Source organism: Canis lupus, chromosome 10, assembly GCF_003254725.2.
Source record: "Canis lupus dingo isolate Sandy chromosome 10, ASM325472v2, whole genome shotgun sequence".
NCBI classification, from domain to species: Eukaryota; Metazoa; Chordata; class Mammalia; order Carnivora; family Canidae; genus Canis; species Canis lupus.
Window position 1 is genome coordinate 1,212,929 of NC_064252.1, and position 25,956 is coordinate 1,238,884.

General features: G+C 38.8%; 2 protein-coding genes across 3 annotated transcripts in view; one reads left to right on the plus strand and one right to left on the minus strand.

The window, feature by feature from the left end:
* HSD17B6 (hydroxysteroid 17-beta dehydrogenase 6) overlaps positions 1–25,956 on the plus strand; it is a 67,669-nt gene that overhangs the window by 860 nt on the left and 40,853 nt on the right. The gene's annotated exons all lie outside the window — the stretch shown is intronic.
* Positions 1,408–25,951, minus strand: PRIM1 (DNA primase subunit 1). The gene is made up of 13 exons (XM_025476930.3): positions 25,772–25,951; positions 24,803–24,960; positions 18,911–19,017; positions 18,766–18,839; positions 17,233–17,369; positions 16,776–16,834; positions 15,660–15,769; positions 14,852–14,940; positions 14,544–14,682; positions 12,230–12,299; positions 11,282–11,373; positions 4,795–4,893; positions 1,408–3,244 (listed from the first exon to the last, which is right to left on the minus strand). The coding sequence occupies exons 1-13, from the start codon at positions 25,872–25,874 to the stop codon at positions 3,225–3,227; spliced, it is 1,257 nt and encodes a 418-aa protein (XP_025332715.1). The 5' UTR covers positions 25,875–25,951; the 3' UTR covers positions 1,408–3,224.

The window sequence follows — 25,956 nt, forward strand, 5'->3', positions numbered from 1 at the left end:
CCAGGGCGCGATCCCGGGTCTACAGGATCGAATCCCACGTCGGGCTCCCGGTGTATGGAGCCTGCTTCTCCCTCTGCCTGTGTCTCTGCCTCTCTCTCTCTCTGTGTGTGTGACTATCATAAATAAATAAAAATTAAAAAAAAAATTCTAAAAAAAAAAATAAGAAAATCATGCTTTACACGGTAAGAGTCTGGACAGTAGGGTGTAATTTCAGTGTTTGTGTTAGTGAAAGCCCATGGCGCAAGTACCCTACCGAAACCAGCCTGCGCTGTTCGCGTTGTGGCTGCCTTTTATTTTTTTTATTTTTATTTATTTATTTTTTTTGTGGCTGCCTTTTAAGGGAAGCAGCGACTATGCTTTGGAAACTACTTGTGAAGTGAGGATTCATAAATTAGAATTCAATTAAATAGTGGAGTTTACCGGGAATGAGAAATTCTGAAACTTTTTTCCGGTAGGGGAGGCAGTACCGCGGAGTGGTAAGAGCATGAACTCTGTAGGGGTGCCTGGCCGGCTCAGTTGTGAGCACACAGGACTCGATCTCAGGGTCATGAGTTTAAGCCCTACGCGGGGTGTAGAGATTGCTTAAATAAACTTAAAAAACATATATATAAAACATGAACTCTGTAGCCGTACTCCTTGTCTGAATCACAGCTTGTCACCTCATAGTGACCTTTCGCGATTTAACCCATTTGTGCCTCAGTTTCTTCATTTATAAAATGGGGCTATAGTAACTACTTCGTAAGATTGTTAGGAAGACTAGGTAATATATGTACATTACTTAAAAAGTGCTTGTATTACTTTTTATGAGTAAATATGTGATCTGGAAGATTTGTCAGCACAGTCCATTTATTTACCTTCAGAAGAAAGGGCCAGCAATAGCTTATCATCTCCTTAGACAAGTAAATATTTTGACCATTTCCTTTCCTTTCCAATCAAGCCCACTGACCCTTCTGTTGTGAATGACTAAGGAAGGATATATTTTCTTTCTTTGGATTTTTTAATAAATTGGCAAGTTTGGAGACGAAGACAGTTTTGTGCCCTTTGTTTCTACAATTCTCATATATGTAGGAGTTGGTAAAATCAGAGAATAGGGAAGTCAGTATAGTTTTTGAGCATGTTTCTGCTGTCTTCAAGAACCACATTTATTTATTTAGAAAAAAAGGACTTTATTTTTTAAAAATTCTTTAGGTTTTAAAAAAAATTTTTAATTCAATTTGCTGACATATAACACCCAGTAAAATGAGTGGGGAGGGGCAGAGGGAGAGGGAGAAGCAGGCTCTTTGAGCACAGAGCCTGATGTGGTGCTCAGTCCTGGGACTTGGAACACCAGTATCATGACCTGAGCTGAAGGGAGACGCTTAACCGACTCACCCAGGCATCCCTTTAATTTTTAAATTCCAGTTAGCATACAGTGTAAAAACATTTATTCTTTTACATGAGTACAATATGTTCAGCTTTATCCAAGAACTTTAATATTAAAGCATTAAAAGACTTTAAATGGTAGACATTTTGGAAGCTTGAAACCTCTCTTGTTGAAGCATAATACCAGTTCTTACACTCTTGTTCTGAAGTCTTTTTTTTTTTTTTTAAGATTTTATTTATTTATTCATAGAGACAGAGAGAGAGAGGCAGAGGGAGAAGCAGGCTCCATGCAGGGAGCCCGATGTGGGACTCGATCCTGGGTCTCCAGGATCACACCCCAGGCTGCAGGCGGTGCCAAACCGCTGCGCCACCAGGTCTGCCCAAAGGTCTTTTTTTTTTTTTTTTTTTAAGATTTTATTTGTTTATTCATGAGAAACAGAGAGACAGAGAGGTAGAGACACAGGCAGAGGGAGAAGCAGGCTCCATGCAGGGAGCCCAACGTGGGACTTGATCCGGGGTCTCCAGGATCATGACCTGGGCTGAATACGGTGCTAAACCACTGAGCTACCCAGGCTTATTCTGAAGTCTTAAAATGGACTGAGTCTTTAGTAATCTTGTATTCAGGAATTATAACTGACCCCTTTTCCAGACCTAGAAACTGAACAATATATAGTAATTAGAAGCTTAAATAATGAGGAATTTTGCACAATGGCCTTTAATGTTTTTTCTTAAAAAATTAGAAACGAGAAGGAAATGCAAGGCATTGCAATATGTTGACTGCATTGTAAAGTCTGTTTTATATATATAAGCCAAAAGATTAAGAAAAAAAAAGGCTGTGTGGGTATAGAGAAAACTATGTTAAAGGAAATGCAAAGGAAGGAAAATTTTCATAAATCACAGAATGCACCAGCCTGATAGCTTGACTTCTCAGTGTTTCTCAAAAGATGGACTGTAAACCAGAATGACTGTTTTGTTTCGATTGGTTGTAAAACTAGGCAAAAGAAATCTGACACTTTCAGAAAAAAAAATTTTAATATGGTAGAAAAAAACCTTTAAAATTAAGTATCTGGATATGTAGAAAGGGAAGTGTTTTGACAAGTATAACAAGTTTTATGTCGGTGAAACTGGTTATTCTAAGCTGCTGCTTTATGGTGCAGCCTAATCCAATTGTTTTCTGAGGAAGGAAGTTGGTAGCTACAAATGCAACAGTTGTAAAAAAACACTCTACTATCTCCTATTGTAATCTAGTAACATATTTTTTGAATTGAAGTTTCCGTATGTTTAGATGCCCAGTATAAAATGATTTTTAAAAGATGGGCAGTGGGGTGTGGGCTGACCAACAAAAATATCAGTAAGGCAACATTAAAAGTGATGAAATACACACTCCAGGTATAATTAAGTGTCTAAGACTTAAGGACAAAGCTCTCATGCACCTAGAATATTCATTCAGTTCATTAATTAGGAGGCTGTATCCAGTGAGCTGAGATTAGAGTCTTTGGGATATTACTGCTCACTTGCCCCTACATGTGGCAACTGGTAGAAGTATATCAAAATACATATGGCAACTGGTAAAAGGTATATAAAAAAAATCTTAGCATTATCTTTGTATGATATTAACTTTTACAAATGTATCTGCAATCCACTTATTTCTCCCATTATTCTTCCTTCCAGAAAGCTGGACACTCTCCTTTGGTAGTCTCAGGAATCTTTTCAACATAATCATTTTTCAAGAAAAGGAAATTTTGCTTTGAGCATTAAGACACATCTATGGTTCTACAATATTTATCAAATGGCTCTTGAAATATCTGATTCTTGGTTGAAGCTAGAAGTTATCTACACTGGTTTGAGGAGAGTTGTTATCTTCAGAAGTCTTTTTGTAAATCTGAAAGAGAATAGATTCTTATCAAAGGATAGTAAAGGAAAACAAGACAAATCCCATTTATTTTCACATTCTGATTTGCTTAATGCTTCCATTAAATTCACATCATGCATAAAGATTTGTTTTCACATTTGCTGAAGCCTACATTATAGGCTGAGCTAGTACAGAAAAAGAATACAAAGGACTTAACACAGCCAGTTGGAATGGCAGGTTCACTGAGGCTTTCCAAGTTCAGAGTCATCATTGTTCATTCAATAAGCACATATTTGAGTGTCTACTATGAGTTCAGCATTATCTTGGGCACTATTCTTTAAACATTATGCATATTATTAAAAAATGAAGTGGAAAGGGAGTTTGTATTTCTATAACCCTACTACAGTTGCCTATGGTATCTATCAATTTCCTGAATAATATTCACTGCTGATTTCATTTGGTTTATACATATGTTCACATCTCTCCTATTCAAAGAACTTTTTCCTTTGATACTGCTGTCCTCTTACTCTTAGTATCTCCTTTTAGTTTCAGTATCCAACAGGATCTTAACAGTTCTCTACTGCATTTGACACTTGATAATCTCCTTGAAGTTTTCCTTTTCCCTGGCTTCTGTGACACTTTTAACTTTCCTAACTTTCCTCTTTCATCTCTACTTCCAAATCATTACTAACTCTCAAGGATGGCTCTAGTATTTGCACCTTTTGGAGATAGCGGGTACTAGTGTCCTAATGGTAACAGCCCAACTGGCCTCTTGCTCTCTCTATTCTCTCCCCTTCCTCTCCTCAGATATATTGTTGTTAGTTTTATTTTGCTAGATAAAACTATAAATCATGGTACTCCCTCAAAAACCTTTGCTAGCTTCCTTGTCCCCGTTGAATTAAGCCCAAACTCTCAAGACTAGAATTCAAGGCCATTGATACTCTGGCTTCAGTCTGCTTTTTCAGAATTCTATCCTATCACTTCCTGACACATCTTTGTTCCAGGTTAGCTGTACTACTCGATGGCCTCCAGAGTTACCTGATGCTTTCCTAATGCCTTTACCTTTGCTATTCCTTCAAGAATGAACAACCTGTCTCCTTTTTCCATTCCTGTACCTTTATCAAATCTCTGCTTGTGGAAATCCTACTCATACCTCAAGGCATGGTATAATGGCATTGGGAATTAGAATCTGCATAGCAGCTCACTGTAAAGCATTCAAATACCACTCTTCATATGAAATCTCAGCTTCTCTCAATCAGATGAGATCTTTCTTAGCATTTTATACTTTTTTGTTTTTATCAGTGAGTACTTCCTAAGGGCAGGGAGGCATGGTGTGGAATTCATTTTTATAATTAATCTTTGTTTCCTTCATATTACCCAATACACAGAAGTGTTTAATGAATATCTGTTGAATTGAATTAAGGGAGCTCAATTTTTAAAACACCAAGGATAGTAAGCTAAATTATTAACTTATTTTAGGAGGGCAAAGGCTAGAGCTCTAAAATTACTCACTTGCTGGATGTTTTCAACTTCCCACACTAAGATCTAAATGGCTAAAAGGGAAAGGTATAGAGTCTTACCACTCTTCTTGAGAAGTTCTCCTTTTCGGGATTTATCCAGGTTTTCAAGAAACTGTTCAAAAACTTTTATATAAGGAGCTAGACTAGTCTTCTTATAATCTAAATCATAAAGGCCATGCATTGTAATTAGCATTTTGGAAGCAAGAATAACATGACAGTATAACTTTAAGTTTCTTATAAGAATTCTCTAGAACAACACAATTCTCTATTTTTTAAAAAAATATTTTATTTATTTATTCATGAGAGACACACAGAGAGAGGCAGAGACACAGGCAGAGGGAGAAGCAGGCTTCACGCAGGGAGCCCAACATGGGACTCGATCCTGTATTTCCAGGATCACACCCTGGCTGAAGGCGGCACTAAACTGCTGAGCCATCCGGGCGTCCCAACAACACAATTCTCTAGTACAGTACTTCCAACATAATGATAAATGTGTTGTTTAACTACTCTAGTAGCCACATTTAAAAGGTAAAATTAATTTTAATATTTAATCCAGTGTATCTAAAATATTATTAATACACCATAAAAATGGAAATATTTTACATTCTCTTTCATAGTCTTTGAAATCTAGCATTTTGTACACATCTCAATTTAGATGATACATTATGAGAAATATTTGATTTATATTTATATTTGAAGTGTAAAATAGTATAAAAGTAGGCTCATTTACCCAAATTTCCCAAACATTAAAACTTTTAAATTTTAAACATTAAAACTTTTTTTAAAAATTTATTTATTTATATTAGAGTGTGTGCACACACTTGTAAGAAAGTGAGGGAAAGGGCAGAGGGAGAGAGAGAATACTGAAACAGACTCCTCCTCACTGAGTGTACAGCCTGATGCAAGGCTTTATCCCCCAGATCCTGAGATCATGACCCGAGCTGAAATCAAGAGCTGGCCACTTAACCGTTGACTGAGCCACCCAGGCCTCTATCAGTTTTAAAATTTAAAGCAATTAAAATTAAATTAAAAAATATCAGTTCCTGGGGATCCCTGAGTGGTTCAGTGGTTTAGCGCCTGCCTTGGGCCCAGGGCGTGATCCTGGAGTCCCAGGATCGAGTCCCACATCGGGCTCCTGGCATGGAGCCTGCCTCTCCCTCCTCCTGTGTCTCTGTCTCTCTCTCTCTCTCTCTCTCTCTGTGTGGGTCTCATGAATAAATAAATAAATTAAAAAAAAACAAAAAACAAAAAACAAAACACAGGCCACAAAAAAAAAAATCAGTTCCTTGTTTATACTAGACATTTTTCAAGGGCTTGATAGCCATATGTGGCTACTGTATTTTAAGAGAGTGCTGCTTAAAAATATCCAAGTCACATGTACGTATCTACTTTAGTAGTCAGGCTTTCTAGTGTTAGACTGACATAATCTATTGCTCTTTGTTAAGTCTCATATATTCCTTTCTTTAGAAATTGTGGCTTCAGTAATAATTTTATTAACAGAGCAAACATTAAAAATGTGAAGCTAGGGCATTTTACCTGGGGACAAACTGAAGTTTATAGTCATAGTGACTTAAGTATAGGTATTCTTTGATTTATATAAAATTTAAAAGATGTACACAACAAAACTTTGAATACAGAATCTTATTCATTTATTTAGTTACACAATCTATATCTGTTAGGGGAGAAAATCTGAGAACAAGATGAGATTTGGATTTCGGTAGCATGCTATGACTGCATGGAATATTCCTCATAATGGTTCATTTCAGAGTGAAAAAAATTATACTTAAAAAAATTTAATAAATATACTTGGGACTAGAAAAGGAATTTTGATGAGGATATTAAGGATAAATATCTGAACTGTGGCAATTATAAAAGCACATTATAGTTTGTCTTAAACTTTTATATATGAATTTTCTTTTTTTTTTTTTTTTTTTAAAGATTTTTTATTTATTTATTCATAGAGACACAGCTAGAGAGAGAGGCAGAGACACAGGCAGAGGGAGCAGCAGGCACCATGCAGGGAGCCCGATGCGGGACTCGATCCCGGGTCTCCAGGATCACGCCCCGGGCTGCAGGCAGCGCTAAACCGCTGCGCCACGGGGGCTGCCCCTGAATTTTCTTTTAATAATAAAATGTATAACAAATAAACAGTTTAGTTTGGGATCAACCACATAAACTTTGAATCTTTAATTCAAGATTCTAAGCTCCTTGTATATAAGTCATATAGGACAACCCCAGTGGCTCAGCGGTAAGTGCCACCTTCAGCCCAGGGCGTGATCCTGGAGATCTGGGTTCGAGTTCCATGTTGGGCTCCCTGCATGGAGCCTACTTCTCCCTCTGCCTGTGTCCCTGCCTCTCTCTTTCTCTCTGTGTCTCTCATGAATAAATAAAATCTTAAAAAAAAAGAAGTCTATATGTTTACTTCACCATTGTGGAATATATAATAGACACTCAATAATTACTTAAATATTTACTAACTACCTATTACATATTAAGTACTATGCTAAATTCTATATGTGCTGCTGAAGTGAGCACCAAACTCCTTGGTTTTAAGAAGTTTTTAAATGAACTGGAAAAACAAGTCCCGTATGTAGTAATAGAAAACAATATAAAATTAAAAGACCAAACAGGCATATTGATAATTATAAGGCCAACTAATCCATCAGTAAAGGGTTACTGAGGTGGCTATGAAGTGGATCTTAGGAAAAAAAAAAATAGAATTAGGGACACCTGGATGGCTCAGTCAGTTAAGCATCTGACTCTTGGTTTCCACTCAGGTCATTATCTAAGTGGTATGACTGAGCCCTGGATCGGGCTCCATGGTCTGTGTAGAATCTGCTTGAGATTCTTTTCCTCTCCCTCTGCCCCTCCCCCAACTCATGCTTGCAACCTCTCTTTTTTTTAAATATTTATTTATTTATTTATTTATTTATTATTTATTTATTTATTTATTTATTTATTTATTTATTTATTTATGATAGTCACACAGAGAGAGAGAGAGAGAGAGGCAGAGACACAGGCAGAGGGAGAAGCAAGCTCCATGCACCGGGAGCCCGACATGGGACTCAATCCCGGGTCTCCAGGATCGCGCCCTGGGCCAAAGGCAGGCACTAAACCGCTGCGCCACCCAGGGATCCCCTGCACCCTCTCTCTTAAATAAATAAATAAAATCTAAAAAAATAATAATAATAAAAAAAATAAAATCTTTATTTTTTAAAAAGAATTTATTTATTCATGAAAGACAGAGAGAGGCAGAGACATTGGGAGGAGGAGGAGAAACAGGCTCTATGCAGAAAGCCCCATGTCGGACTCTGTCCTGGGACTCTGGGATCACACCCTGAGCCAAAGGCAGATGCTCAACCACTGAGCCGCCCAGGTAGTCCCTAAATAAAATATTTAAAGAAGAAAAAGAAGGGGCACCTGGGTGGCTCGTCAGTTAAATATCTGCCTTCAGCTTGGATCATGATCTTAGGGTGTTGGGATTGAGTCTTGCATTGGGCTTCCTGCTTCTCCCTTTCCTTCTGCCCCCTCCCCTCTGCTTGTGCTTTCTCTCTCTCTCTCAAATAAATAAAATCTTAAAAAAAAAAGAAAAAAGAAAAAAGAAAAAAAAAAAGATACAATGAGAGGAGAGGAGAATATTCCAGGATTTGGGAAGAAGGGCAGGAACAAATGGTACTAGTATGAAAAAGGACAAAGGCTTCAAATCACAGAAACTAAAACAATAGTAGGGAACTTACATATCACTTACTCCAACCCCCCACCATTTCTAAAGCACCTCTGTTGACTATTTATGAATACTTGAAATGATAGTTTAGTTTATTTTTGAATAGTTATATTAGAAAATTTCTCTTTAAAATATCTGAATAAAAAAGATGTCTATCAAGAGATTAATATTAAAAAAATTGTGTTAAAGTAATCTATGCATAAAATAATACTAACAGGCTGGAAAAAATAGCAGCTTCCTGCTCTAATTCTGACCTCTCCATCCTCTTGAATGGCAACCACTTTTTCTTTTCCAGTATCTACTTCTAGCAAATGAACACTTCAATTGTTTAGAAATTCGAGGCCATTCTTAGGTCTGTGGCTTTTGTGGGGACAAGTAGGAAGGGGTCAGAAAGCTCTTTTCTTAATTCTCAGTGTTTTGAGATTTCGAAATGATGTGCCTTGGTGCTGGTTTGTTTTCTTATGCTGAACCTTTTCAATAAAGGGCCCATTTTCACAATGGTTTCCTATATAATTGATATTTTTTCCCTCCTTGTTTGTTATTTTTCTGAAACAACAGGAGATAGGAGACCTCCTGAACCATTCTTCTGATTTCCTTTATCATTTTCCTCTTTAAAATAACAACAAACTTATCTTTATCTTTTTTGTACTACTTTCTTCCACTGAATTTTGTATTCTAAGGATTATGTTTCTGATTTCTAAGACCTCTTTGTTCTCTGTTTCTTTTCATAGTCACACACAGAGAGAGAGAGAGAGGCAGAGACACAGGCAGAGGGAGAAGCAGGCTCCATGCACCGGATGGATACATCTGATCTTGCTTCATGGATACTCTATCTTCCCTTATCCTCTGAGGATATTAATTTCTTAAAAAAAGGTTTTCAGGGTACCTGGCTGGCTCAGTTAGAACATAGGACTCTTGATCTCTGGGTGGTGAGTTTGAGCCCCATGTTGGGCACAGAGATGACTTAACCCATTACTTAAAAAAATAGGGGTTTTCGGGATCCCTGGGTGGCGCAGCAGTTTAGCGCCTGCCTTTGGCCCAGGGTGTGATCCTGGAGACGCAGGATGGAGTCCCACGTCAGGCTCCCGGTACATGGAGCCTGCTTCTCCCTCTGCCTATGTCTCTGCCTCTCTCTCTCTCTCTGTGTGACTATCATAAATAAATAAAAATTAAAAAAAAAAAAGACACACCAAAAAAAGACCGTGCTCTTTAAAAAAAATTAAAAAATAAGGGTTTTCTTTATTCCTTGCATTATCTGTTTTCTCTGAGTGCCTTTTTCCAGTTTATTCTGATTTTTCATGTTGGAGACATTTTTTAAATACTTTATTTACTTACATTAAAAAAATATTTATTTTTTCATGAGGCATACAGAGGCAGAGACATAGGCAGAGGGAGAAGCGGGCTCCCTGCAGGGGAATCTGATGCAGGACTCAATCCCAGGACCCCAGAATCGTGACCTGAGCCAAAGGCAGATGCTTAACCACTGAGCCACTCAGGTGCCCCTAACTACTTATTTTTTAAAAAGGTTTTATTTATTTATTTGAGAGAGAGAGAGAAAGTGTGGGGGTGGTGGCAGAGGGAGAGGGACAAGCAGACACTGCGCTCAGTCTGAGCCAGACTCAGCTCGATCCCATGACTGAGAGCATAACCTGAGCCAAAACCAAGAGTTGGGACACCCAACCAAATAAGCGACCCAGGTGCCCCTCAAATACCTTACACAGAATGCTTGTAATCATTCTACAAACATTAATAATGAAATGTACTATGTTTAGGTATTATGTTAGAGCTGGAATAGATGAAATGATTTTTTTTTTAATGGAGTGATATTTGAGCTTGGATTTTGACAGAAGGTAGCATCATTTGACCAAGAAAGGTCAGAGATCACAGATCTGCACTATTACAATAGTCACCAGCTACATGTGGCTATTTTAAATGAAATGAAATTGAAAATCCAGTTTTCACAATTCAGGTGGATTGTGCCACATGTGGCTAGTGACTACCACACTGAGCAGTGCATTAAATTTCCATCATCACAGGAAGTTCTATTGGCTTTGTGGCTATAGAGTGTCTCTTGGGTGTTGTTATATAAAGATTTGGCTTCTATTAGCAGAAGATTTATAAATTCCCTAGCTCCTTCAAAATCTTGAATATATAATTCAACCACAGTTTAGATATATATTACCATAACACTCATCTATCTACATCAAAAACAAAGAACAAAAGTACTGCATACATAGTAGTTGTTAAATAAGTAGCTGTTGAACCTAAGATTGTGAGAGTCAAACAACTATCAACACAAATTGACAATTTAATCTTATAGTATAGATCCTGGCATTTAGATGTTGCTTGGTAAATATCTGTTGATTAAATTGGATTCAACAGCACCTTCCGGCTAATTGATGAAGAATGGACATTGCTATGATATTATTTGTTAACATGATATCATGTTACATGATATTATGATATTATATATTATTATTTGGTGGTTTCAGGATAAATATTGATCCATTCTGGGCTGAATCCAAAGAGAATTAATTACTCGACTGACAGAAGGATGTCTATATAAGAAACATGTTAGGGCAGCCCTGGTGGCGCAGCGGTATAGTGCTGCCTGCAGCCCAGGGCGTGATCCTGGAGACCCTGGATCGAGTCCCACGTCAGGCTCTTTGTATGATGTCTGCTTCTCCCTTTGCCTGTGTCTCTGCCTCTCTCTCTGTGTGTCTATCATGAATAAATAAATAAAATCTTAAAAAAAAAAAAAAAAGAACTGCTAAAAAAAAAAAAAGAAACATGTTAAAATGAGACTTCAATATATTAACGTACCTCTGGTTCTATGTTTGATATCAGATTCAGCTTCGTTTCCCTCCTTTCCCTCATCATTAGTGGAAACAGCATCCAATTCATGGCAGATAGAGCTACAAATAATAGAATAAGATAATTTTTTAAACTTTTTCTTAACTCTATACTTAATGTGGGGTTTGAACTCATGACTCCAAGATCAAGAGTCACATGCCCTACCCACTGAGCCAGCCAGGTGCCCCAGAATAAGAGAATTCTAATTTTTTAAAAGATTTTATTTATTTATTCATGAGAGAGGCAGAGACACAGGCAGAGGGAGAAACAGGCTCCATGCACGGAGCCCGATGTTGGGACTTGATCCCAAGACTCCAGGACCTCACTCCCTGAGCCAAAGGCAGACGCCCAACTGCTGAGCCACCCAGGCGTCCAATTTTTTTTTTTAAGTAGGCTCTATGCTCAGTGTGGAGCCCAGTATGAGGCCTAAACTTATGACCCAGGGATCAAGACTGGAGCTAAGATCAAGAGTTGGATCCTTAAGTGACTGAGCCACCCAGGCAACCTAGAATAAAATTTTTTAAAGTTGGTTCTTGGTCAACATTACCCAGTGTGTGATAGCACATGAATCCCACAAGATTTTCTGTAAAAAAGATGTGACCAACTAAATTTGGGATAGTCTAAAAATCACAATCTCTTGTTAGAATTTTCCATGCATAATGAAAATTAGGAAATCTTACAGTAAAGAACGTTTTATCTGTTTAAGTTGTTATTTCCCAAACTTATTTGAACTTGTAATCTTTTTATTAGAGAAGAGCAGCTTGTGTTCTGTGGAACTCACTAGGAAATGTTGCCCTACTAGGGCATCATCATATAGCCTCAGAACAGCTGCCTCTCTGGAAGGGATCTAATTCAATCTACTTCAAATTTAGAATAACAATCACAAATTTAAAAAAAAATCAATAATCTAGAACATACCTTATGGTTGGAACAGTAAATGGATCAAACTGATCTACTTTCTGTAAATCAATAGGCACAGAAATTCGACCTGTAAGAACCAAAAGTTATAAATTGATGATTGTAAAATACAATCTAATGTGTTATTTTGGCTAAACTTTAATCTAAGGCTTAGAAAAAGGGTTAGACTCATCTGTTAAAAAAAACAATAGTTAGAAATTACTTACACATTAGCTGCGCTTTTAATTTCTCTTAAAAAATAGGTATGAAAGACTGTTGAGCTATTACCTAGTGCTCTTATCTATCTATCATCTATTTATTTATTTATTTATTTATTTATTTATTTATTTATTTATTTATTTATTTATTTATTTTAATGAGAGACACAGAGAGGCAGAGACATAGGCAGAAGGAGAAGCAGGCTCCCTGCAGGCAGCCTGATGCAGGACTTGATCCTAGGACCCAGGACCATGACCCAAGCCAAAGGCAGATGCTCAAGCACTGAGCCACCCAGGCATCCCTCTACTTTTATTTCTATCTCCTTCCTCCTAATATCCTTTTATATATAAGTACAGAATGATATCAAATTAGTGAGTCCTGAAAATGAAATAACATAGTTATAGTTCATTTCATTAACTTGGTTTATTTGGTGAGATCAGAACAGACACCTATATGTTGGGCATCTTTGGAAAGCATTTTAGAGATAAAGTCGACAGCATTATACTACCATTTCATAATATCCACACCTGGGAACACCTCATAAAATTCATCACATCGCAGAAATGAGATAATGAATCTAAAAGATGCCAAGTAAATAGCAAGTAAAATAATTAGGAGAATTGAGAGTTGCTGCTTGAAGACTGCAGCTGCTTAATGGGAAAACGATATAATCAAAATGTACATACATATGAACATCATTATTTACCCAAACCCTGGATATTAGAATAAGGGGATACCCACTAAAGCTCTAGAATTAGGTTTAATAAATATTAACAAATATAGGGACGCCTGGATGGCTCAGTGGTTGAGCGTCTGCCTTTGACCAGGGCCTGATTCCAGGGATCGAGTCCCACATCAGGCTCCTACAGACAGCCTGCTTCTCCCTCTGCCTGTGTCTCTGCCTCTCATCCTCTCTCTGTCTCTCATGAATAAATAAATAAAATCTTTAAAAAAAATTAACAAATATATAATGAGCACTAGGTGTTATATGGAATTTATAAATCACTGAACTCTACTCTGAAACTAATCATATACTATATGTTAATTAATTGAATTTAAATAAAAAATTTAAAAAAAGAAATATTAAGCTTATTACCAAAAGAAGCTGAAAACACATAGTTGATAAGTTTGGAAAGGGGCTTATTCTAATATATGGACTAGAGAATCATTACAGATCATTAAAGGAAACTAGGCAAGTTGGGAGAATTGAATGTGTGACACTTTTTCCGAGCACTTTACATTTTAGATCTTCATAAGGGATCCCTGGGTGGCGCAGTGGTTTAGCGCCTGCCTTTGGCCCAGGGCGCGATCCTGGAGACCCAGGATCGAATCCCACGTCGGGCTCCCGGTGCATGGAGCCTGCTTCTCCTTCTACCTATGTCTCTGCCTCTCTCTCTCTCTATCTCTGTGTGACTATCATAAATAAATAAAAATTAAAAAAAAAATCCATGGAGGTAGGTAGGTACTATATTATCTCCATTTACAGATGAGAAAACCAAGGCACAGAGAGAAATTTGCCTAACATCCCACACGAGTGACAGAGTTGGATTATTGATGCTAAAAAGGACAACTATATACAACTATGTATGTTTCCTGGGTGGATGATGCAAAGTTTATATCAATATAGCACCTTTTATATTTATTTTAAAGTCAGTTTCAGTCTATCAAAACATATTTAAGAGAAATGTGAAGGAAGAACGCTAAAACTGTGGAAAAAGAACTGAGGGAGGAGGCATAGTGGGCAAAGCACAGAACTTTGAGTTTTAAGAACTGAATTCTGTTCCTAGCTCTGACACAATTTATTTTAAGACAAGTCACATTAACCTCTTGGACAAATGTTTTCTCATCTGTACAAGAGCTGTTGTTCTGTGATTTCTAAGTTCCTCTATAATTCCAACACTAAACCTCAGAAACCCAGATGAAAATTATTATGTAGTGAAAACTCATCTGGTAGCTACTAATCAACAATTAAAAAATAATTTAGGTATTACCTAATAGTCTTTCAATTTTTCATATATCTCAGATGTCATAATGTATTCACACTGAGTGACATGCTTACTAAAATAAAAAAGAACTCATTTTTCTTCTAGTTTTCTTTACTTTCTTTATACTGTACCTGTTTTAGGATGAACACTAAAAGGGCTCTTCAATAAATGATTGATTCCTTTGCTAACATTGATATCCAGCCGTGGAAAACAGTACTGAAGCATGATTTCCAATTCAAGCCAGTGCCCACATTTGTCATTTTTGATATCCTAAAAGCAGAGGCAAGTCTAGTGTGAGGATCAGTTAGGAATTTTGAGGATTTCTTTAAAAAATGGCTTCCAATGCTCTTTAACTTCTTTAACTTACTAAGCAAAACAATCAGAATTTAATTAAGAATTACATTATTATATTTATAATAGAGATTTCAATGGAATATACCTGAGAGCTGATGGCTTTCTTTAAACACTCCCAACGCTGAAGTGAATTGTGATGCTTCTGGAAGTTTTGTTGAAGTTTCTCATGAATTGGTAATGAGTCATTAAGGAAACACTCATTTAGGGCACATCAACGAACAACTTGTTTTCAGTATGTATTACCACAAGGATTTCAAAAGTTTATTAGAAAGTAATTATGGTTTTCTAAAATGCAAATTTTAAGATTTTATTTATTTATTTATTTATTCATTCATTCATTCATGAGGGTCACACAGAGAGACAGAGAGAGAGAGAGAGAGAGAGAGAGAGAGAGGCAGAGACACAGGCAGAGGGAGAAGCAGGCTCCACACAGGGAGCCTGACATGGGACTCGATCCGGGTCTCCAGGATCAGGTCCGGAGCTGAAGGTGGCGCTAAACTGCTGAGCCACCTGGGCTGTCCTCTAAAATGCAAATATTAAACACATATCCTTAAAAAATTCCCTGTAAAAATATATACTGATATGACAGAAATAATGCCAAAATAACTATATGGTTTAATATAAAAGCCTTCCCTGATCTGTACATATTTTGACTAAATGATTCAGCATTCTTTAAGTATCTATTAATTCTATGAGGATCAACTTCCAAAAATGAAATTTATTTCCAGAATGGCCTCATTTCTTATTGTATTCCAGACTAGAATGCAGAAAACCAGTTTTGTGTAAAAAGATTAAACTTATAAGAGTAAATATATGAGAATATGTAGGCAGAACACATAATATCATAGATCAATACATATAGCTGACATAGAAATGGCCTTGAGAAAGGATATTTTCAGGAACAAGGGCTAAAATTTTATCCCAGGTTTCTTTATTTTCAAGAATATCTTGATCAACTAAGGCATATTCTTCAAAGTATTTTTTTATTATGTTTATAGATTTGCTGTAGGAATAATAATAGCACAGTCCTAATACTATTGGCAACATGTACATTGCGTAGTTTTTCTTGCCATTTGGGAGACTAGTGCTTACTTCTATTGAATTTTTTTAATGAGTATATACTAGTCTAATAAGAAAAATACAAACAGAAATTAGCTATGTAACGTGGGGATAATACACCTTCACAGGATCATAAGAGCTAACTAAGACATTCTAAGGGGGAACAACCTGGTACAGTACCTGGCTTAGAATAGATTCAAGAAATGTTTACTTCTAAAACTCCACAAATTAGAAGGTTAATAGCATCATAAATATGTAATAAGGTAGAAAGCAACCAGGCCAGGACAACATAATAATACATCAGTAGCAGAGTATGGGACAGAATCTGAATAGCTTCCACTGAGAAACAGAATAGTTTCTACTGAGGTACTTGCTTTAACACCTCAACAATTATGTAGTGCTTAGCAATTTGCAAATAGACGTCACACCTATTGTTTATTTAATCTGTGCCACAACTCTGAGATACATGGAGCAAATGTTATTTTCCCCAACATATATATATATGGAAATAGAGGCTCTAATATTTTATCATGGTCTTAGAAAGCCACAGAATAGAGATTCTTACTCTTAATACGATGCTCTTTTCACCTAGAGAAGTAATGAATTTAGTGGAAAGACTATGAGTTTTGAAATTAGGCAGACCAAGACATGAATCCTGAATTTAACAATTACTTGTGTGGTGCCAAACAAATTATATAATCTGTCTAAATCCCACTTTCTTCATCTATAAATGGAGATATCCCCATGTCCCTCATGAAGTTGTTGTTAAGGGCAATGAGAACATTTGTAAAGCATGTCATGCATACTGCAGCATAAAACAGCCATTCAATTAACTCTTGCTATTATTATCTATAAAATGCTACCCCAATAGAGAAAATTGGTAATAGTGTAACTGTAAAAGCATGTTAGGTAAATCAGACAAGAACTGCATGGAGTCTTTCCCAACAGACCTGACAAAAGGGTGAATTTTTTCACTTAGGTGGACTTTCTTTTTAACGTCCTGACCACCCTGAAAAATAAACCATCAAAAAAGAACTTCATATATATGACACAAATGAAATACTAAAAAAATTTCTTTAATGTGTTCTACAGATATGATTAAATTGTCAAAATACAGAAATTTACATGCTATTTTATATAGTTTCAATACCTGTAACTTTCTGGGTTAACTTCACTTGATATAATTGAACTAGAAAAGCAATTTTTTCCTTTTGTTACAAAGGAGGATATTTACAGTAAAATATGAAAGATCTTAGAAAATGTAGCTACTATGATTATTTGATCTGCTGGTAAGATCATCTACTCTGGAATATGCATATAAAAGATAGTTTCATTTTTTTCACTAAACATTTCAGGCTTGGAAATATCTGGCAAACAAAAAAATGTAAAATATCATTGAGATCTTACCTTTACAAGACTCAAATACTCAACTATCCCAGAACGTACTGCAGAGGACAATTTTCTAACTGATTCATCACAGACCCAACAATGAACACCTCTCCTTCCAGAATATACCCAGAGACGATGCTTAAATCCAAAGTCCTCTGAGGAGGGGAGAAATACGTTTTAAAATCTATAAATAAACTGGTTCTTGCTTACTTCCTTGGTTTCATTTTTACCTCTTATTCACATGTACTCACCTTAACTATACTAAATTACATGTAGTTTCCTGTGTCTATGGTCTTGCCTTCATGTCTATACGTATCGTGGTCTCCTCTCTCTGCCAAGAATTTCTTCACACTCCAGCATTTCCATTTTTCTCCTTGACCAATTGCCATTTATCATTTAAGACCATGTCTAGGGGGACGCCTGGTTGGCTTAGTGTGTTAAGTGATTGCATTCGGCTCAGGTCATGATCCTAGGGTCCTAGGATTGAGCCCAGCATCAGGCTCCCTGCTCAGCAGGGAGTCTACTTTTTCTTCTCCCTCTGCCCCGACCCCCACTTGTGTTCTCTCTCAAATAAATAAAATCTTAAAACAAAACAAAACAAAAAAACCCTGTCTAGGGACATTAAAAAAGTTAATAAATTTAAAGTGTTTAGAACAGTGCCTGTACACGATACACAGCCTATATAGAGTTAGCTTATTTATTTATTTATTTTTTCGGAGAGAGAGAGAGCATGTGTGTACAGGGGCAGGGAGGGGCAGAGGGACAGAGAATCCTAAGCCGGCTCCACACCCAGCACGAAGCCCAACGTGGGGCTAGATCCCAGGACCCTGAGATCATGACCTGGGCTGAAATCAAGAGTTAGAGGTTTAACCAACTGAGCTACCCAGGTGTGCTGAGAGTTAGCTATTTTTAACATTATTATCATCACCTTTTCATTTTTTTCTTTTTTAAAGATTTTATTTATTTATTCATGAGACACACACAGAGAGAGAGAGAGAGAGAGGCAGAGACATAGGCAGATGGAGAGGCAGGCTCCCTGTAGAGAGCTGATGCGGGACTAGATCCCAGGACCCTGGGATCATGACCTGAGCCAAAAGTAGATGCTCAATCACTGAGCTATTCAGTTGCCCCTGTCATTACCTTTTCTGATGCAGTCTCTTTCCATTCCTGTATGTACTCCTGCTGTTCTATATCTCCAGGGCACCCTGTGTGTATTACTTAACATAAATGTAATCCTCAATTTTGTCTCCTTCCTAGACTGTATAACCTACTTGAGGTAATCATCATCTTTCATATTTCCCTCATCTAGGACAGTTTGTAGCACATACAGCTGCTCGACAGATGACTGAATTGGGAAAAAACTCACTGGTTTGATCAATAGCTTTATTAGAGTTTCAACTACAACTTTATTCTAAAAATCTCTTATTTTCCGGCCATATGTTTCAAGGAAACATGTTAGAAATCTATGAGATTTGATTATAAAATGGTATAGACAGATAAATATTCACAGGAAAACAGATTATTGCATTTGACCCCACTGCCAATACTTGCCCTTCAGTGCTCGGTCGATTATGCGTATGGCCATCGTCATGAGGGTCCAGCACTTAGAACATATGTCTGCAGAACTGGAGCAGAGGAATCATTACTCATTGTCAGTGATATCACCCACCCTACCAGCAAGGCATGCGGCACTTACCTACAACATCTCCTCACATCGTCATAGTCTGTCATGTCAATGTCAAACACCAGTTCTTTTTCCTGAGCCTGGAAAGCTCCCAGCTTTACTGTATTGTGTTGATTGGGCTACAAGTAGAAAATATCAATCATTTTCTATAAGAGCTGTCATGCTGCCAATTATGCTATTTTCTAACCACACACAAAAAAAAGTGGCCGAAGAGCAATGAAGAAACCATACTATAATGCCAACTCTCTATCAGTTAAAATTCATTAATTCGGATTCTATGCATCCAGAATTGATGAGTGTAAATTTCATCTACCTAAAACAGGTTTTGATAAATATATATTACCATAGATATTTTTTCTAGTTCTACTGATATAATTGACATGTAACCTTGAATAATAAATATTTATTAATCAGTAAGAGATCATAATAAAGCTTTTTTAGGTTTCTGATTAGGAAAAGCACATACAAATAATGCCCTATTGCAAGCTGTCTTAAAGACCTTTAATTATTATTGGACATATAAGTAATAAAAATGTATTTAAAATATTTCAATAATTCAAAAGATCTCAATTAGTTTGAACTGAGCCTTTGGCTCAAGCTGTAAGTAGCCTCCTGGCTACTCTATACCTGGCTATGGGCCACCAGGTATAGAAAGTAGGCTACAGATACCTATCTTGGTCTTTCCAAACCTGCACAAAAATGATAGTAAAGGTTTTCTTAAGAAAGGCATAAATCTTTTTAAAAAGGACCAGAGGAAAAAATCTTTTTAAAAATCAAAAAGTTCCAGAGAGGAGAAAGTATTACCACAATTTTTATAAGGATACCCATAAGAGCTGAATCTTAAGCTCTCAATAAGGAAATTACACCTCAGCATCCCCCCAAAATTCAGGTGACAACAAGTATCTTAGAGTGAGAGAGTAAGAGTGTGTGTTTGTGTGGTAGAGGTGAAGCTATGATTAAAAATATTATCAGTTAAAAATCTATGAAGCAGTTAGTTCCTCAGATTCCTCCATTACTCTGCAGAGCTAGGTGACTGCACTTTTAGTTTCCTGGCAGATACCTAATTATTATGGGGAGAACCTCAAACAGTGGGTCTCTTTGGATTGGGATGGGAGGCAGGAACAACAGGTACTGTTGAAGAAAGTGTATTGTACTGATATACAGGGGATTAAGTGGGTATTTACATATGGAAAGCTGAGACCCAGTGCTCTTCTCCACTTCTATATCCTATCACTGCCACCCCAGGCAGGAGATCAGAAGATTCCTCTCTGAAGAATCTGATCAGGAGTGTCAGGCATTAGGAATAGAAGATGAGTGATCAAAACAAACATCTCTGTGCTAGTGGAGTTTTCATTTAAGCAAAGTTCTAGAGAAATTGACATCAGAACTTCCTTCCCCAAAATTGGTCCAGCCAGATCACTCTGTAATAAATCTTAGCCATGTATACACATCTTCCAATCAGCTTTTTTAGTACTTTATTTAAAAAACATTTTATTTATTTATTCATGAGAGACAGAGAGAAAGAGGCAGAGACACAGGCAGAGGGAGAAGCAGGCCCCCTGCAAGGAGCCCAACAGAGGACTTAATCCCTGAACCCGGACTACGCCCTGAGCTGAAGACTGATGCCCAACTGCTGAGCCACTCAGGCATCCTTAGTACTCTATTTTTAAATATAAACAACATGCAAGAAATTACCAGACTTGAGGAAAGCCTCTAATATGAAAGAGGAGTTAAAACGGGGAAAAAAAAGCAACTTTGAGAAAACACTGTATAACAAAAAACTTAAACTATCATTGATATCCTCAGAAAGATATGACGTATCAATGAAAAAAAGTATTGGATGCTCTAAAAAAAGTTCTTGGAAATTAAAATAGCAGAAATGAAAACCTCAATGGAAATTCCCCAGAAAGGAGAGCAAAAGGACAAAAAAATAGAAAATAGGATTAGAAAAGAAGTAGTGGACCAGTCCAAGACATATAACATCTGACTTAAGGATTTCTAGAGACATCAGAGAAAAATTATAGATAAAAAAAATTGTATTTAAGAAAAAAAATGGGGTGCCTGGATGGCTCAGTCAGTAGAGCATGAGACTGTTGATCTCTGTGTTTTGTTTTGTTTTGTTTTGTTTAAAAGATTTTACTTATTTATTCATGAGAGACACACAGAGAGAAAGACGCAGAGACACAGGCAGAGAGAGAAGCAGGCCCCATGCAGGGAGCCCAACATGGGACTCGATCCCAGGTCTTCAGGATCACACCCTGGGCCAAAGGCAGCGCTAAACTACTGGGCCACCCGGACTGCCCGATCTCTGTGTTTTAAGTTTGAGCCCCACATTGGGTATAGAGACTACTTCAAAATAAAACCTTTTTTTTTTTTTTTAAGATTTATTTATTTATTCATGAGAGACACGGAGAGGCAGAGACATACACAGAGGGAGCAGGCTCCATGCAGGGAACCCGATGTTGGACTCGGTCCCTGAACCCCAGGATCATTCCCTGGGCTGAAGGCAGATGCTTAACCACTGAGCCACCCAGGTGTCCCCAAAATAAAATCTTAAAAGAGAAAAAAGAAAATTTCCTAGAATTGAAGGACATGAGTTCATGATTATAAGAGCCCATCAAGTATCTAGCACAATAGGTGTAAAAACATGCACACCAAGGCACATCATAGTCAAATTTTAGAACATTAGGGAGACGGGGGATAGGTAGAAAATCCTAAGAGCTTTCAAATCCAACATAGTGGAACAAAAATGAGAATGCATTAGTCTTTTTTTTTTTTTTGAAGATTTTATTTATTCATAGAGACAGAGAGAGGCAGAGACACAGACAAAGGGAGAGGCAGGCTCCATACAGGAAGCCTGATGTGGGACTTGATCCTGGATCTCCAGGATTACACCCCAGGCTGCAGGCAGCGCTAAACCGCTGCGCCACCAGGGCTGCCCTGCATCAGTAGTCTTTTTTTTTTTAAATGCAGTTTATATAGATAGTTATTTTTTTTTATTTTATTTATTTATGATAGTCACACAGAGAGAAAGAGAGAGGCAGAGACATAGGCAGAGGGAGAAACAGGCTCCATGCACGGGGAGCCCGACGTGGGATTCGATCCCGGGTCTCCAGGATCGCGCCCTGGGCCAAAGGCAGGAGCCAAACCGCTGCGCCACCCAGGGATCCCCCTGCATCAGTAGTCTTAACAGCAACACTGGAAACTAGGGGAAACTGATTTACAAACTCAACCATTACTTAAGCCTAAAGGTAGAATGAAGACATTTTCCAGATACAGAAAGTGTCAAGTATTTTCTTTTCCATGCACCTTTTCTCAGGAAGCTCCTGAAGGATGTGCTCTACCCAAACCAGGAAGTAAACCACAAAGAGAACAAAGGATTCAGGCAACACAGGATCCAAAATAGGAGAGAGGTGAAAGGAAACTGGGGTGATTACAGGATCATATTTATCCATGAGGCTTAGAGGGAGCAATCAGTCCAGCTTGGAGGTTGGAAAGCTCCAGTGAAATTTCTTTGGGATGAAACTGACCAACTACCTGGTGTGTCTGAATACATTAGGAGATTAGACAATTGGCAAGAAATTTGGGGTTGACTTAGTGATCTAACCTGATTTTTAAAAAATATTTTATTTATTTATTTGAGAGAGAGAGGGAGAGCATACAAGTGGGGGGCAGCAGGTGCAGAGGGGGAGGGGAAGCAGACTTCCTGCTGAGCAGGGAGCCCAATGTGGGGTTTGATTCCAGGACCCCGGGAACATGACCCCAGGGAGCCCAATGTGGGGTTTGATTCCAGGACCCCGGGAACCAAAGGCAGATGCTTAACTGACTGGGCCACCCAGATTTTTAATCTAACATATTGGGACATGTGGAAATGGGAAGGTGAGGTGAAAAAAAAGCTAAATCCTCACTTGCCAGAGTAGAAGGTCAAGTACATTATGCTTAAAATGGAAAACAGAAGAAATACAAAAATATTATTTACACACGAGGGGCAAATACCTTAAGAATCAGCTAAAAGAAAGCAGTTGGCTCTGGGGAGCAGAAAATAATAGGAGTAGGAAACACTTAAAAAAAAAAAAAAAAAAAAGCCTGGGGCGCCTGGGTGGCTCAGTCCATTAAGTGTCTGACTTCTCATTTTGGCTCAGGTCATGAGTTCAAGGTCAGAGGATTCAGCTCTGTGTTGGGCTCTACCAGTAAGTCGGCTTGAGATTCTTTGCCTCTCTCCCTGCTTGCACACCTGCACTGTCTCTCTAAAATAAATAAATAAATCCTGGGAAGAAAGAAAAGAAAAAGCTCCATATAAAAGCTATTATCCCATAAGCGTATTTCTCCCCCTCATTTGTGTGTTTTTAAGGAGAGAAAGAATGGCAATTTTGGTATGTTCACTCGTTCAACAAATGTTTATGGTGCACTCTCTCTGCCAGGCACTATTCTAGCATTTAGACTACATCAGTAGCGATGGGTAGGAGCGGCAGGTTACAGTAGGCCTCACTGAGTGAAGACTTGAGTAGGTGAGGGAGGGAACCGACAAGATACCTGGGAAAACGGGATTGGGCAGTGGAAACTGCTTGAGCAAGGGTTAGTGTGGCTGGAGTGGAGGGAGTGAGGGGGAGAGTGGGGCTTCTACTCTGAGTGAAATGGGGAGCCACTGGAGAATGGTTTTGAGCAGAGGAATCACAGATTCTGACTTGCTTTAAAAGGACTGCTGTTGGGCAGCCCGGGTGGCTCAGCGGTTTAGCGCCGCCTTCAGCTCAGGGCATGATCCTGGAGACCTGGGATGGAGTCCCACGTTGGGCTCCCTGTGTGAAATCTGCTTCTCCCTCTGCCTGTGTCTCTGTCTCTCTCTCTCTGTCTCATGAATAAATAAATAAAATCTTAAAAAAAAAATAAAAGGACTGCTCTGGCTACTCTCTGAAGAATAGACTTTAGAATCTATAGGGGCAAATTGTTAGAAAGTTTTTACCATAATTCAGATGAAAGATGATAATGGTAGTAGCACCGGTACCCGTGGTTGGATTTCAGATACTATTTTAGTAGAGCTAAAGGGATTTCCTAATGGAACAGATATAGAGTGTGAAAGAAACAGAGGAATCAAGACTCCATGGGGTGCTGGCCTGGCTCTGCCCATGGAGTAGGTGACTGTCGATCTCAGAGTTACATTGGATAAAGAAGTTACTTAAAACAAAACACCTCCAATGCTGGAAGACAATGTAATTGTTTAAAAATACCGTCCTTTAAACCATGCTGACTTCCTCGTTTACTCTTTCGGCCAGATACTCAATATTTTTGTCCGAGTGAGAATACAACCAACTCACTTCCAAATGTAGAGTATCAAGGAACAAAAAATACTGCAATTTACTTGCAAGAAAGTTAAAGTGGGGTTCCACTAGAATAAGCTCTAAAAATTAAATCTCAGAACGATGGGGGCACCAATCCATTCTTGGTTTATTTTACTTATTTATTTTTAAAGATTTTATTTATTCATGAGAGACACAGGGAGAGAGAGAGAAAGAGGCAGAGACGCAGGCAGAGGGAGAAGCAGGCTCCATGCAGGGAGCCTGATGTGGGACTCGATCCCGGGACTCCAGGATCAGGCCCTGGGCCAGAGGCAGGTGCTAAACCGCTGAGCCACCCAGGCTGCCCCGTTCTTGGTTTATTTTTTTTTTTTAATTTTTTTTTAATTTTATTTATTTATGATAGTCACATAGAGAGAGAGAGAGAGAGAGGCAGAGACATAGGCAGAGGGAGAAGCAGGCTCCATGCACCGGGAGCCTGAGGTGGGATTCGATCCGGGGTCTCCAGGATCGCGCCCTGGGCCAAAGGCAGGCGCCAAACCGCTGCGCCACCCAGGGATCCCCCGTTCTTGGTTTAAAAACAAAACTACAAAATACACAAAAGACTTCTTACACTGTGGGAATATACCGCGCCTATATCAATCTTGTATGGGTTCATTTTCTGCATCTCCTTTTCCAGATCCCTCTGGTTGCTGAAGGATTGGTAGCGAATGTAAATATCATCTTTCAATGTGAATGAAAATTCACGGTGTTGAAAGTAATTCTTTATTACTGCAAAATAAATATACAATTTTAAAGTTAATTTGGTACTTTTTGTTTTGTTTTGTTAATTTGGTACTTTATTCAGCTCGGGGCATTATAACTCTGACCCATGAGAAGATAATTTTAATGAGCCCTCTGTGCCTAACACTGTGCTACATGTTTTTTTTTTTTTTTTTTTTTTAATGATAGTCACACAGAGAGAGAGAGGCAGAGACACAGGCAGAGGGAGAAGCAGGCTCTACGCACCGGGAGCCCGACGTGGGATTCGATCCCGGGTCTCCAGGATCGCGCCCTGGGCCAAAGGCAGGCGCCAAACCTCTGCGCCACCCAGGGATCCCCTGTGCTACATGTTAAAAAAAAAAAAAAAAAAAAAAAAAAAGACCTAGTCCCTGACTTGAAAGGGCTTACCATCCTGCATCTGATAGGAAAAGTAAAAATGGGGGAAAAGCAGAAATATTTAAAGGTGCAATGTCACCCGCGGCTCCTCAGCGGGCCGCAAGCAGCTCAGCTGCGAAGTCGGCAGCTCTCCCCTGCCGGGAGCTGCCCGCGCGCGGGCCCTGAGGCGGGAGCCGCCTCTGCAGCCTGAGGCTCGGACCCAGTCGTCGCCCGGGCTCAGGCACCGCGGCCGGCGAGCGCGGCCCTGACCGGAGTCCGACCGCGCAGGGGCCGAGGCTGCTTACGCTCGCCCGCTCGGCCCCTTTACACCCCTGAGGTGGTGGGAGCGCGCGACAGGACGCCCGGCGCGCAGGAGGCGCCCTCCCAGAGCCCCCTCCTCACCGCCCCCCGGACCACTCCCCTCTCCGCCCCCGGCTTCCATCACCTCCGCCATAGTTGAGCCAGCGGTAGTACTGGGCGTAGGGGAAAAGCCTCCGGTAATAAAGCTTAAGCAGCTCGGGCAGCTCGGCCGGGTCAAACGTCGCCATGGAGCACGGGACTCAACCTCTGCAGGATTATCGCAAGAATTGGCGGGAAGCACACAACCCGGGCTTCGGCCACTGCGCAGGC